Source organism: Macrobrachium nipponense, chromosome 20 (genome assembly GCF_015104395.2).
Source record: "Macrobrachium nipponense isolate FS-2020 chromosome 20, ASM1510439v2, whole genome shotgun sequence".
Taxonomy (NCBI): Eukaryota; Metazoa; Arthropoda; class Malacostraca; order Decapoda; family Palaemonidae; genus Macrobrachium; species Macrobrachium nipponense.
Window position 1 is genome coordinate 73406484 of NC_061089.1, and position 14689 is coordinate 73421172.

General features: G+C 46.1%; 1 protein-coding gene across 2 annotated transcripts in view; it reads right to left on the bottom strand.

Moving 5' to 3' along the window:
• The window catches only part of LOC135195082 (protein maelstrom-like), a 63317-nt gene that overhangs the window by 3864 nt on the left and 44764 nt on the right, over positions 1-14689 (bottom strand). For both annotated transcript variants that reach the window (XR_010310066.1, XM_064221463.1), the window contains exons 7-10: positions 3524-3712; positions 1775-2069; positions 1491-1580; positions 12-113 (exon numbers count right to left, since the gene is read on the bottom strand). Coding sequence is in view for 1 of the 2 variants with exons in the window: in XM_064221463.1 (XP_064077533.1) it covers positions 12-113; positions 1491-1580; positions 1775-2069; positions 3524-3712 (676 nt within the window). In the remaining variant the exon portion in view is untranslated. The remainder of the gene's footprint in view (positions 1-11; positions 114-1490; positions 1581-1774; positions 2070-3523; positions 3713-14689) is intronic.

Genomic DNA, 14689 nt, shown 5'->3' on the forward strand with positions numbered 1-14689 from the left:
TAATTACTCACCAATTCCTTTCTTGTCTGCAGTCTTTCTGTCAGAATTTATTTGGGCAAACAAGCCCCTTCCGATGCCCCCAAAAGCTGCAACCCTGGGCTGACTTTCATCACCTGTAATAAATTGCCATCTTGAGTTCTAGGTAATGATAAATCCTAAAAGAGAAAAATACACTGGTTCAAAGTAAATCTTTCTTTGGTAGGAATCAGCTTCGCTGTGGGTAAGTTGTTTTTCAACATTCAAATTACGACAGATGCCCTCCACACTTTGCAAAGCATATTTTAGGGACCTTGTAACTATGTCCCTAAACACTTCACAATCTAATTTCAATTGCTACACACTTTACTTCGTCTTCATCCTACAAGTGCTTATTGTTTTTGTGTCTTGAGTGCCCAACTAGGTTTTACAAATGTTGCTTTTTGTGCCTCCATTTCATCCCTTGATGGAAACTTGTGGGAAAGGTGGCAGAGTTTGACCTACACAGCTTTACTTTTGGTGTAATGTGTATGTCTACTAGTTACAGTATTAAACTCATTTAGTGTCAGTAACAATACTCTCTATTATCCATTTTACTTTTCTTTTCAGTAAATATTGGGCTGTCACTGCTCTACCAATAACTTAAGACAACACTCGGCAGAAAGCAAAACAACATAAACCACAAATGCTAACTTTTCTTACTATCGTATGGCAAACATTTAGCCTTTTTTTCAAGGTTCTGACTTCTCCCGCTTCTGAAATCACATCAAACAAAGTTCGTCTGGCAAAGCTTGACCACACGTGTGGATGGGGCTTTACAGTGTTGTTGCCCCCGAGAATTCAACAAACTTCTGTTTGTGCTTTTCTGCCTGAATTCCAATAAGGTACCACTACCCTATCCTATGCTTTGTCCAAAGACTGGTAGTAAGGTATCAACAGAATATTCAAACAAGACAGCACAACTGTGAAACAGTAACTCACATCACCTAAGGTCTGAAAAGTTCCTACTTTGACTGGCTGGCAGGGGCAAATTAGTCAAAAGGGACTATGACAAAACAAAATAAAAAAACAAATATGAGGCTAAGACTAACACTGTAGTATTACAAAACAATTAAACATAACTGAAGCATGGATGAAAAACTCAGCTGTTCATCTTCAACTGAAAGGGAAACTAAAGCATCCAAACAGGAAGTCAGTCCAACCTAGCCTAGCTAAAAGGAACCTCACAACTGTAAACTCTACATGGATATCCATTGAAGCCATTATGTGATAAGGAAAAACCTCTCCACATAAAATCATAAGTGAAATGAATTACACACAAATATGTAACAAAACTCAAGTTCATGGTGGGAAAACTAGTGTAAGTACATACTAAAGTCAGACTGTGTATTTAGTAAAGGCAAGGTCAGGTTGCGGTTGCACATTTAGTAGTTGTTAAAAAAAAAAAAAAACTATGACTACTTAAAATTTTCATTGTAAGCTGTTATGTGAAAACAAACTGCACTTTTATATACCCTTAGCATCCTTTACTTCATATTCAGGATTTCTCAGGATGCCCCTTCCAGCTCCTCCTAAAACACCTAAGCGATGCTGACTTTTGCTATCTGTAAAAAAGAAAGTTGGACATATTTGCTACATTTCATACAGTACTATATCTACAGCTTTTCAAAATTTCAGCATAAATTTTTGAATTTTCTAGCTGATCTATACTTTCTCTGTATATTATATCTTCACTTACCTGATTAAGCATTAATTATTCATTAGGTTTGGGAAAACAAAATAAGATTATTTTCCCTACCTCCTTTTGCATATCCAGCTCCTAAGGCAGGAAAATCATCATCTGATGTGTCATCAAGTGTAGAAGAGCAACCTGAAGTCACTGAGGCTGCCTTATGACTAGGAGTTGAGCTTACAACTTTACTCCAGTTGTTTGCATTCGGCTTGTGTACAGGCTCCCGTGACTTAAGTGAAGCAAGGCTGCTGGGATGTGGATTTTTTGGCTGAAAAGAACTTCCAAGTGGTAGAAGTGAGCTCTCTGAAGATTTAGAACTTACAAACAAACTTTCTTGAGGTGTGACACTTTTCCACTCTCCCTGAAAGTATAAACCAACAAGAAAAGTTACCAGACATGGACAGTGAAATTAGAAAATTTAAACAAGATAAAGGAAGGGCAAGTTCAAAACTTCAAATTTCTTACAATCTGCAGCAACTTACTAAAGACATCCTATGGCTGAATAAAAACTAGGGAGTGAAAGATTTTTTCTCTTGTGTAGTGTCAAAAGATGTGGAGGTCAAATGAAGTTATGCAAATTTCAAGTGATGGAAGGGAAAGGCTTTAAGCTATATAAGCTAAGGAAGTAGAGACTAGTGAAGAGTATGAAGAGGTCTGTTAAGAAGGGAAATAACAAATGGTATGGATAAAGATACTGTAGGAAGAATGCTATCAGTGTGTCAGTACAACAATTTATTCACACTTCTCAGTCGACATTTTTAATTCACATAGGGCTGGCCAAAGGATATATTCTTGATCACCTTCATTAATATAATGTTGAAACTCCTTAATTTAATAATTGGTTGAAGATTGATAAAATTTACTCCATGGATTTGAGCAATTACTGACTTGACTGTGCTGTTCTACATTCTCAGAATTCAGGGAGCACAGAAAATGAAAAAACAAGTCTGGAGTAGTTAGCATGTGTGTATTATCATCAAACTGTATTATGTATCATCGCATAAAGGAATATAGACATTGAGATCATTCTCAAGTTGCATTCTGATGTTTACATTCTCAAAATCAACTGATTTATGATTTTGTTAATTATAAGAAGCAGTAATGAATTACTAGACAAGCCACAACCTTATTAAGCCTGGTTGAATGTACATATGATGATTCATTTTAGCCTACTGAACTTAGTTTCTATGTCTATTATTTTGTGAAAAGCTAACTCAGTTGTGTGATACATTTACCTGTGAAAATTACCATCACATTTTAGCCTACTGAACTTTAGTCTCTAGGCCTATTACTTTGTGAAAAACTAACTTGGATGTGTTATACATTACCAATGAAAATTACCAAAACTGAGATGGGAATAGGAAGCTTAGCTTAGTATGATCTACTGAAATGAAACTCACACATTAAATAAACAATGTAATCTACTGAAAATGACACTTCAATGATAAATGTACATTTAATGAAATCAGCATAATTTAATCTACCAAAAATGCAACTGGCATGATATACATACATGAACAAATCATCTGTTTTGGTGATAACACTTTGAGGGTTGCATACACCAGATCAGATGATACATTGTACAAATTACAGGTATTTTGATGCTGCATATTTTTGAGCTTCACAAAATGTCTTTGTTGGAAATAAAATGTGTTAGCATAGTACTTACAGAGCAAACTTTATTCTCAAATTTGAAACATAGGTGGCCTAAGGTTTTGGATAAAGGATTGTGAACACGTACAAGAAATTTTAATGACTCGTGGAGAAATTATTTACTGTACTGTATTTTAAAACACAATTGGTTAATATTCTTACCACTAATGGTCGAGGATCATCTATTAATGTTCCCTCTGGGAAATATTTTCTCGGCAGATGCTTTCCCTCTATTGGCTCAATGCCAAAAGTATTAGTTATATTTATATGATCACACATGTTAAAAACCCATCGACGTGCACAAGAGAGGGTACAGTACTTTCCTGCATCCTTCTGATGTAGAGAATGCCACTGAAAAAATAAATAGGATAATGTACTATAAACAGTAAATACATACAATTTCTTCACAACTGGACAAAACCAACTGGGAATAAGTCGTGTAAAACTACAATTGGTAATGTTAGCCTTCTTAAGCAGGAAGCATTTAGATCTACAGTAGGTATGCTTTTCAAAGTCCGAATTTAAGCAATGTACTGTACCAATGATACACAAGTAACACAACTTATGGGAACCTATTTCTTAGCATATAATTAGAGGGTTGAACAACACAAAACAGATGCTTTTGAAAAAATATAACAGGATTAAATAAAGTAAGGTTTATGAGCAATTTTTTTTTTCCAACCATTGATGCTTAAGGGGGGCCAGCCAACTAATGCCATTTTTTAAGGACAGGACTTTGACATTCATACCACTTAATAAGGTGACTTGGGATATCTCCAAACCACACATGATTTTTGTCTCTGACCTTTGGTTTTGTCATACCAGGACAATTTATCCCGAAAATAACCATTTGTCAAATTCTATCTCTCTTGATATTTAATATTAAGACCTGGGATTACTACCATATAGTATAGACCTGATGTAGAACTCCAATCAAATGAAGATTTTTTTCTCTAAAAGTAATTTTTTTGCTAGATATGAATTTTTTCATTATGGTAAAACATAAAGCCCTGTAAGTCAGGAAAAAAAATTATAAAAATAAAACTAAATAAAACAGGAAAAAAGGTCTTCATTTGGTTGTTCTATAATGTCTTTTTAAGTTATATGCCAAATTTCAATGCTATAGCTTTAAAACTAAGTTAGAAGATAAAATCTGAAGGTCAAGAAGTATAGTTTCAAGATAGTACAGCCATTCAAAGATTTCCTTTGTATTTTTGTAAAGACAATGTTAATAAACAATGATTATGAAATGACAATTTGTCGAAAAATGACAATTTGTCGAAAATTGCATTTTTCCTAACTATACAAACCTGAGGTCCTCTTTTTAACAATAGGAAGGTAAAACTAGCGGCAGCTGGGACGGTCGTAAGCTTCGAACAAGGGGAGAACGGTAGTTAACTGCTTGTCGATCGTGCGCGCGCGCCCGAGAGGTGAAGAATCACTTTTGCTTTAGGCCCATGCAAAAAGTTGCAGAGTGAGGGGTGGCATGAGGTGGGACTATATGTAAAGGACCTCAGTTTGTATAGTTAGGAAAAATGCAATTTTCGACAAATTGTCATTTGTTCCGATACGTTTAATACAAAAACCCTCGGTCCTTTAACAATAGGAAGACTCACTTCTTGGTGGGAGGAATCTGAGTCTTTTTGTGAACAGACTGGTGTTCGTCCAACCCTGGAGTGCCTCCCTGGTCGTAAGAGCAAGGGGAGGGATCCAAACCTCTGTCCGATTGATCGGGGTGTGCACCGCAGGATCAATGGTCAGACCTCTGGGCCAAGTAATAAGTACTAAGAGAGAGGCAAGCGTATCTCTTCGTACCAGCAAGCAAGAACTTGTTCTGTTTGCAAGAGACAATCATAAAATGATGGGGTTTGTCTCAATTTGGCATCCACTTCCTCCCCCTTGTTGGAGGAAGTGGTGGATATTTACTCCTATCCCTACTGAAAGGGATAGGATGGTGCTCTATTGAGTAGCTCACCTGCATCTCGTCCTTACCCAGCAGTGGTGACGACCGTGTCCCTCTACCCAAAGGTAGAGGGAAGAAAAAGATGGGAAGAGGAGCCAGTCACACTCTCATTCCTCATCCATTCTTACGGTCACACCAGGACTCGATGCTGTTCAGCCTGCGGAGGGTGGGTGGGTTAACTACACAACGTGTTGAGCAACCACCACGGTTTCCCGAGGAAAAAGATCCAAGGAACTGTGGGCAATATCCTGAAGGTAGAAGGAGGTGCATGCGGTCCGGTTGGACCAGGCGCCTGCCTTCATTACCTGCGCCACGGAGAAGTTCTTGCGGAACGCGAGAGAATGATGAAGAGGCGTCCACACTCATCCTGGGTGTCAAGTTTCTTCAGACAGCTCCGTTCGCACCTTCACAGGACAAAGCAGCATAGCCTTCGTATCGGAGGCGGTGACGTCCATTAGGGAGGGTATTGTGAAGGACTCGAACCAATCGTCAGTTACCGAAGGGTTCTGAGTCTTCGCTACGAAGATCGGTACGAAATCGAGCGTCACAAATCCCCATCCCTTTGTGCTTGACTTCTCAAGAGAAGTCATGCAGTTACCTAAGACGAAAAGAAGGGAATAGTTCGTATGACCTATCCCTCTTCTCGACTTTGGTTATGTACAGTACTCATACTGACAAGCTATTAAGACGAAGTAATGATTGCTCTGGAACAACCGAAACTAAGTCCGCAGCATAGTTCGTAACTGACTCGGACGCTCTGACAGCTGCCGACTGACTGGTTCGGAATCAGTAGAGGCAAGTTGTCCAAGATCGGGTAAGTCACGACCTTCGCCCTTAAAGAGTTATGCTGAGAGACCAAACAAATAAAATATTTGTTAGTCACCGATGCCGGACGGCGCGGCGATGATTCTCTTAATGCATAAGCTCAAAAGGCGAAAGTCAATTGCCTTCAAAAGACCGAGGTCCCTGATGGCAAGAAAATCTCATAGATGTTGAATCTCAGCTTAAGGAGAAACAACACTATGTGGACGTTGAAGACGAAGGTAGGCAATGAATGCAACCTACGTCTTCCAGCTGAATCGAGAGAAGGAATCTCAAGATTCTAAACCTGTGCTTACACATGACTGAAAACGCTAACAACCGCCATTTCATTGCTGTCCGTTGTGCAATGAAAGCGGGGCGTTCTCAGTAATGAAACACAGGGGAGAGACCGCTTGAAGAACTGCTTCTCATGGGCTGACGTTTGGAAGTAGAGCTGGCAGGTGGTGGGAGTAGCGATGTCTTTCAATACATCTGCTAATCCGGGTGGAACAATGAACATTGTACACCTTCCGAATACAAGATATTTTGAGGACAAACTCAGATTCCGCAAAAATCATTCGCATTATCGGGATACGATGCAGCAAGAGACTATTACAGAATTCTGTTACCGTGCGGTAAACAGAAAGATGAGAGTCGAATATATCTCTGTTTAAAATTCTCGCAATACCGAAGACGATGAATACTAGCGTTTCTCAGCAGTAGATGGTCATTCATGTATGCGAGAATCCCCGTTAATCAGAGACTTAAGTCCGTGATTGTTGGGCAGAGATACGGTTGTTATTCAATCAAAGCAGGTGAGAAAGACATAAACAACCGTCTATCTCAAAGCGGCAGCTTGATACTGAAATGCCTCGGGCAATTCAATACGCAGTAGCTGTCGCTGACTCGTCATCCTGAGTTTGCCAAGTAATCCTTTCCACGAAGGAATGCGTTCGGCTAGAAACCACCGAGCATAAAAAGATATGCCTCGAGCAATTATATTTAAGCGAAACGAATTTCGGTAAATATAAAAGCTAAAATGGTGTTGTTGTGACAACACCATAAGTATATAAAATTGAAACTGGAAACTCCTCCTGGGAGTTGCAGGCAACCCGGGTTGCAGTTCAATTAGAATACTTTTCGTCTAAGTCGCAATCCGTAGAATAACCAGGATATGCGCCTACCCCTCGGACCATTCAACTGCTTAGCAGAAATCATGTCGCGAGGTTAATATACGTAGTATATTTGTAGGATCTGAACAACGATCTCCATCCTAAATTCTTTCCTTCAAGAAACAAAATAAGGATTGGAGATCGACCACCTTCGTTCTCTATAAAGAGAGTGAAGGAGAAGTCTTCTCGAAGGAAAGCTTCAATGGTGAACAGAATACTAAGACGATAGTTCCAGCCAAACTGGATATTCCGTCCGTTCTTCTCTATTCCAGGTTGGTCGCCTACTGTGAGATAGTCTTCTTTCAGCAGCAGTCTCTTCCTAATGCTAGAAATTCCAGGAATTCGAGCATAGGCGAGGTTCCCGATTATCGTGTAACATATCGGGGATCTCGTCTCGCTCACTTTGGACCGTGGTCTCGCCTAAGTGTTTGGAGATCGTAAGAAACTCTAAAACACTCTGAATGCGCTAGAAATTCCGTAGAATTCTAAGCAGTCTGCGAAAACCCCCACCGAATTCGTCAAACGATATCGGCTGGTGGTCCTCTCGATTCCCGTAGAAATCGAGAATGGGCAGGATCCCTCCTCAACGACCGGGGCTTACGTCAGGTAGGACCCGAAGGTCCCCCTGGTAGCGCAGTCCCCAAACGTGGGATCCTACAGAGAAATCTCTGTAGGATCCTTCCCCTTTCCCTCGTAGCCGTAAGGAGAGAGGGAATGGGGGAGGAATTGGATACTCGCTCGCCTTCCCAGTGGAACTAGCAGTTGGAGAAGAGTAGGAGCAGCCATCGCCTTGCGGCGATGGCCTCTCAGAGTCTGGGAAAACGTATCGTCAGGAGAAAAACGTTTTTCCCCGAGGAGGGTTACGAACTCTCACTGTAGGTAAGGGTCTGCCGCCACTGTGAACGTCGTCTGGGTGGGGCTGATCGACACCTGCAGGAGAGAGCCGATACCGTCCTCCGACTCATTCCAGTCCTCGTCGAGGTCGAAACCTCTCAGGAGGACCGAAGGAGTAGTATACGGTGTCCGAAGACACGTAGAAACGCCGCTGTCGCAGTAGAGGAGGTGGAAGTAGCTGATCGACGGTGCCAGAACTGAGAGAGCCTTCTTGTCCGGAAGACGAGAGACTCTGGTTCAAGACAGAATCGGTAAGCTCCGATCGCGGCATACCCACCGTCGGTTTGGGTTCCCTCTCGGGCCCCAAAACGACTCGAGCAGAGACATGGGCTCTGCTGGTGGGAGCGGCGATCCTTCCCCCCGGTCGTTGTGCTTGACGAATCAGTTGCAATAACCTGGGTAAAGTTACTCTGATCTCGGAAGTTACAGCGTCTTGAGGAGTAGGACCGTCCAGTCCCTCCAACAAGAGCAGCTCCCAGGACCCTCCTCCTTCAGAAGAAAGACCAGCAACAGATCCCTGACGGTTGCCTCCAATCACTTGCGCGTACGTCCTGGTTGGTCCTAAGACCAACCTGGCACGTGCGGCGTCGTGACGGGATCGTGAGCGGCGCATCTCTCACGATCACTCCTATATACCTAGCCCTTCCTGGCGTATGCCGAGGAAGTGAAGGTATCGGAGAGACAGAACTGACGCTACCCCTCTCCCCTGACGGTCGCCTCCAATCACTTGCGCGTAACGTCCTGGTTGTCCTAAGACCATACGTGGCACGTGCGGCGTCGTGACGGGATCGTGAGCGGCGCACCTCTCACGATCACTCCTAGCTACCTCGCTCTTCTGGTGTAGCCGAGGAAGTTGAAGGTAGTGGAGAGGACAGACCTGACGCTCCCCCCCCCCCCGCTCGCTGGCAGGACCAGCGTACGTGGGGGGCTGCAGCCGATCACCAACCCGCGGTGGGGATCGATCTGCAGGCCTGGCCGTGCCGCTCACCTGTGGCGAGCGGCTCGACTGGAGCACGTCGACCCCGGTCCCGTGCGTCAGACGAGCTGCTGCTGGTCACCGTATCCGCACCCGGTCCCTGTGGGAGCGGCGGTCAGGTGACCTGCAGAGCTCGCTTTCGCCGTGAGACGGTGAGCGTCCTCGCGGCACGTCAAACCGCTGGTACCAGCCGAGGCTGGTACCGTCGGTCGAGGGGACCTGGGGGACCTCTTCCCAGCCTCAACCCGTGGCCGGTCAGAGACCGTCACGTCCACCGAGGTACCGGCTGGTCGCTGCGAGAGCGGCCGCTGGCCTGGCGAGAGTCACCTGAGCGGCTCTCGACAGTCTTCTGCTCCGTGCCTCGGTCATGACGCTGAGCGAACTCAGGCGTCTTAACTTTGGCTGCACGGTCACCGAAGGAGATCGTACACTCGGAAACTTCTCGCGGACGAGAAACCGAGCCGGTACCTGGCTTAGCAGCAGAGCTGCCAAGACCAGGCGAGGGTGTACCAGCGGTAGCCAGCACACCCTTGGTCCCCGTCTTCTTCTTCTTCTCAGAAGGGGAGACGGGCCCCGTTCCCGAAGGAAACAGGAGGACCAGCAGAAGAACCCCCACCCCCCCCGTCACACCGGAATGTGACGAGCCCTTCGAAGTTCCCGAAGGAGTCTTCTTAGGGGGAATAACAAAACCCGGTACCAGCTGGTCGCTGCGAGAGCGGCCGCTGGCTGGCGAGAGTCACCTGAGCGGTTCTCGCCAGCCTTCTGCTCCGTGCCGTGTGGTCTTGGCGCCGAGCGAAACTCTGGCGCCGAAACTTTGGCTGCACGGTCTCCCCGAAGGGAGAGGCACGTCTCCCGAGGGAGAGCGACACTCGGGATCTCCCCGCGAACGAGAGACCGAGCCGGAACCTGGGCGTAAGCGGCATCGCCGCTAGCACCAGGCGAGGAAGTACCAGAGCTAACGATACTCCTCTGGTCCCCGTCCATTTCTCTTCCTTACGGAAGGGGAGACGGGCCCCGCTCCCGAAGGAGCAGGAGGGACCAGCAGAAGGACCCCCCGTCCCACCGAGGTGGGACGGGGCCCTTAGAAGTTCCCGAAGGGAGACTTCTTAGGGGGGGAGGGGAGCAGCTTCTTCTTCTTCGGCTTATGGGCCTTAGAAGCGAAGGGGAAGAGGCAGCAACAGACGAAGATGACAACCTTCCTCTTCTTCGTCAGCTCACGCAGGGACAGTCGTCAGGTCCTCCATCCCCCAGGCCCGAGTCGGGCCTATTGCCGAAGCAACACGGCCGACTGCACCTGTCGAAGGACCTGGACTGGGGAAGACACACAATGGCAGGGACCAGCATGGACAGGGCAGGAACCAGGAGCGACAGGAACAGCAACCAGCTCAGGAGGCGGCAGGAACAGCGGCAGGCGCGGTAAACACAGAAGGGACAGCCAAGCCAGTAGCGGGTGGGAACCACATCAGCGACAGTACGGCAGGCCCAGCCATCGCCTCGTAGAATCATCGGCAGCCAGCGTGGTACTGGCGGCCGGTCCAGGGCGAGCTGCTGGAACAGCGGAAGTCTGGGGCAGGCAACACGAAGAAAACACAGGCGGCGGCGGCATACCCCTCCTCGGTACGGCGGCGACCGGCCCTAGAAGCGGCAGACGGCGTCACCGACACAGCATGGGGAGTGTAGACCAGCGGGGGGAAGCAGCATAAGCGGCCGTGAAGGTTGTAGTGGAGACCACTCCAAGGTCACCACGCCCAGACCTCGCTAGACTCTGCAGCAGATCGTGGATGCTAGGCACGCCCTGCAGCCGCAGTGGTCCATACCTGTCCAAGGTCGTCTCCCACGGCTGTAGCACCTGCGGTAGCATAGACCAGATTAGTAAGAGGGGTTCCCTCACGCACCGGGGGGGGGAGACATGCCCCCACCCCGAACGGAAGGAAGACCCCAAAAACAAAATACGAGGAAGCTGAGCGGGGGGCAGGAAAGAAGACGAAGAATCGGATACCAAGGAGTCGCGGGAGAGCTTTCCGACGACTTCCTGGCAGACCTTCGCTTCCCTACCCCCGCACAGCAGTGAAAAGTAATATGAAAATGAAACAGAATACTGCACTTGCGATTCACTCATAGAACTTAAAGAGGGAAAATCAATTCCCGGTAAGAGCGGAAACTTGATCCATAAAAATATGATGCTATCATAAACTATATATGAAAATGAACAATACTGCACTTGCTATTTTCACTTTCACAGCATAAATCGTAAGATTAATTCCCGGGTAAGAGCGAAATTGATCCAAAATTAAATTTGATGCAATTAATAAATGAAATGAAAAGAAAAACTGCATTGCGAATCCACTTCATTGCATTCTATTCATACAAAATAAGAGGCTCTTGCCGAGCGCAATCAAGCTCTCGGCAACGAACGCACAGGGCAAAAATATAATGAAAAAGAGTACTTACATCTTTCAAATTACACACTTTCGCCCAAAATACATGACTCGGCGCGAGTGCGCCCGGCCCTCGGCACCGAGACATTAATTCAAGGGTTCAATTCATGAAAAGAGCGGAAATCGCCGTCTCTACGGCGATAGCTCCATGTTGATTCATATTAAGTAATGAAAATGAAAACAGTGTACTTACAGTTTCATTTTCAAGGATTCACCAAAACCATTAGTAGAAAACACAATATAAACAAAGCATACGACGATGAAGCGGGCAGAGAGCGATGACGAACACGTCCTTCACACCCGCGGCCGAAAGCAATAAAAGTGGTTCTTCACCTCTCGGGCGCGCGCGGGCGCGCCACGATCGGACAAGCAGTTAACTACCGTTTCTCCCCTTGTTCGAAGCTTACGACCGTCCCAGCTGCCGCTAGTTACCTTCCTATTGTTAAAGGACCGAGGGTTTGTATTACGTATCGGAACAATTGCATTTTTCCTAACTATACAAACCTGAGGTCCTTTAACAATAGGAAGTAGCTAGCGGCAGCTGGAACGGTCGTAAGCTTCGAACAAGGGGAGAACGGTAGTTAACTGCTTGTCCGACAGTCGCGCGCCGCGCGACTGGGAGGTAAACAAATCACTTTTGCTTTTGGCCCATGCAAAATACGCAGAGTGAGGGGTGGCATGAGGAGGACTATATGTAAAGGACCTCAGGTTTGTATAGTTAGGAAAAATGCAATTTCGACAAATTGTCATTTGTTCCGATACGTAATACAAAACCATCGGTCCTTTAACAATAGGAAGACTCACTCTTGGTGGGAGGAATCTGAGTCTTTTGATGAACAGACTGGTGTTCGTCCATCCCTGGAATGCCTCCCTGGTCGTAAGAGCGAGGGAGGGATCCAAGCCTCTGTCCGATTGATCGGGGTGTGCACCGCAGGATCAATGGTCAGACCTCTGGGCCGAGTACTAAGAGAGAGGCAAGCGTATCTCTTCGTACCAGACAAGCAAGAACTTGTTCCTGTTTGCAAGAGGCAACATAAAGTATGGGTTGTCTCAAGCTGGCATCCACTTCCTCCCCCTTGTTGGAGGAAGTGGTGGATATACGCTCCTATCCCTAGTGAAAGGGATAGGATGGGGCTCTGTTGAGTAGCTCACCTGCATCTTGTCCTTATCCAGCAGGGTGACGACCGTGTTCCTCTAACCACAGGTAGAGGGGAAGAAAAAGATGGAAGAGGAGCCAGTCACACTCTCATTCACTCATCCATTCTTACGGTCACACCAGGACTCGATGCTGTTCAGCCTGCGAGGGTCTGGGTTCGCTACACAACGTGTTGAGCAGCCACCACGGCCAGTCCCAAGGAAAAAAGATCCAAGGACCTGTGGGCAATATCCCGAGGTAGAAGGAAGGGCATGTGGTCTGGTTGGACCAGACCCCTGCCTTCAGTACCTGCGCCACGGAGAAGTTCTTGCGGACCAAGGCAGCATCGCCTTGTTTGCATCGAAGGCGGTGAAGGTGAAGGTCCATTAGGGAGGGGAAGTTGTGGAACGACTCGAACCAATCGTCACGGGGACCGAAGGGTTCTGAGGTCTTCGCTACGGAAGTTCGGTACGAAATCGAGCGTCACGGATCCCCATCCCCTGGATGCTTGAACTTCGCAGGAGAAGTCATGCAGTTCTCAGAGGAAAAGAAGGAAATAGTCGCATGACCTATCCCTCTTCTCTACTTCGGTGATGTCCAGTACCCCATACTGGTCTGTCCGTTTGCCACGAAGTCTCTCGCATCCTCCTATCCCATGCAGCGAAGTTCTCGGTAGTGGATAGGACACCGACACTCCATGGTGGGTGTCAATGGTATGGGTACTGTGACAAGCTATTAAAACGAAGTAATGATTGCTGTGTAACAACCGAACTAAGTCAACAGCGTAGTTCGTAACTGACTCGGCCGCTCTGACAGCTGCCGACTGACTGCGTTCGGTAGGAGGCAAGTTGTCAAAGCATCCGAGTAAGTCACGTGACCTTCGCCTTTTAAAGGGTTATGCCGAGAGACCAAACAAATAATGTATTTGTTTTGTCACCAATGCCGGACAGCGAGGTGATGATTCTCTTTAAGGCATGCCCAACAGGCGAAAGTCAATTGCCTTCTAGAGACCGAGGTCCCTGAAGGTAAAACATCTCATGGTTGTTGAATCTCAGCTAAGGGAGAAACAACAACTATGTACCGTTGAATGACGAAGGTAGATATTGAATGCAAACCTACGTCTTCACAGATGAATCGAGAGAAGGATCTCAAGATCATAACCTGTGCTTACAAATGACTGAAAACGCTAACCGCTATTTTCATTGCTGTCCGGTGAGAAGTCGTAGTTGCAATGAAAGCGGGGCGTTCTTCAGTAATGAAAACACAGGGAAAGCCGCCTGAAGAATTGCTTCTCAGGGCTGAACATTTGGAAGTAGAGCTGTCAGGTCGGAGAGTAGGCGATGTCTTCTGACACATCTCGTAATTCGGGTTGAACAATGAACAATTGTACACCTACGAATACGAGATATTTTGAAGACAAACTCAGATGTCTGCAAAATCATTCGCATTATCGCAGTGCGATGCAGCGGGAGACTTGTACAGACTTCTGTTACCGTGCGGTAAACAGAAAGATGAAAGAGTCCAAGAGATATCTCTGTTGAAAATTCTCGCAATGTCGAAGGCGATGGAACTAGCGTCACAAGCAGTAGATGGTCCTTCATTATTGCGAGAATCCCCATTAATCAGAAGACCTAAGTCCATGATTGTTGGGCAGAGATACGGTTCGGTAGTCAATCAAACCAGGGGAGAGAGAGACATAACTGACCGTGCATCTCGGAGGCCCAGCTGATACTAAGCTGCTGTCAGGCAGTTCAATACGCAGTAGTTGAGCCTGAGCTCTCGCCGACTCGTCATCCTTGAGTTGCCATGTAATCCATTATTCCACAAAGGAATGCGTTCGGCTAGAAACTACCGAGCATAAAAGATATGCTCGAGCAATTATATTTAGGCGAAACGAATTTCGGTTAAATATAAAAGTTGAAATGGTGTTGTCGTGACAAAACCATAAG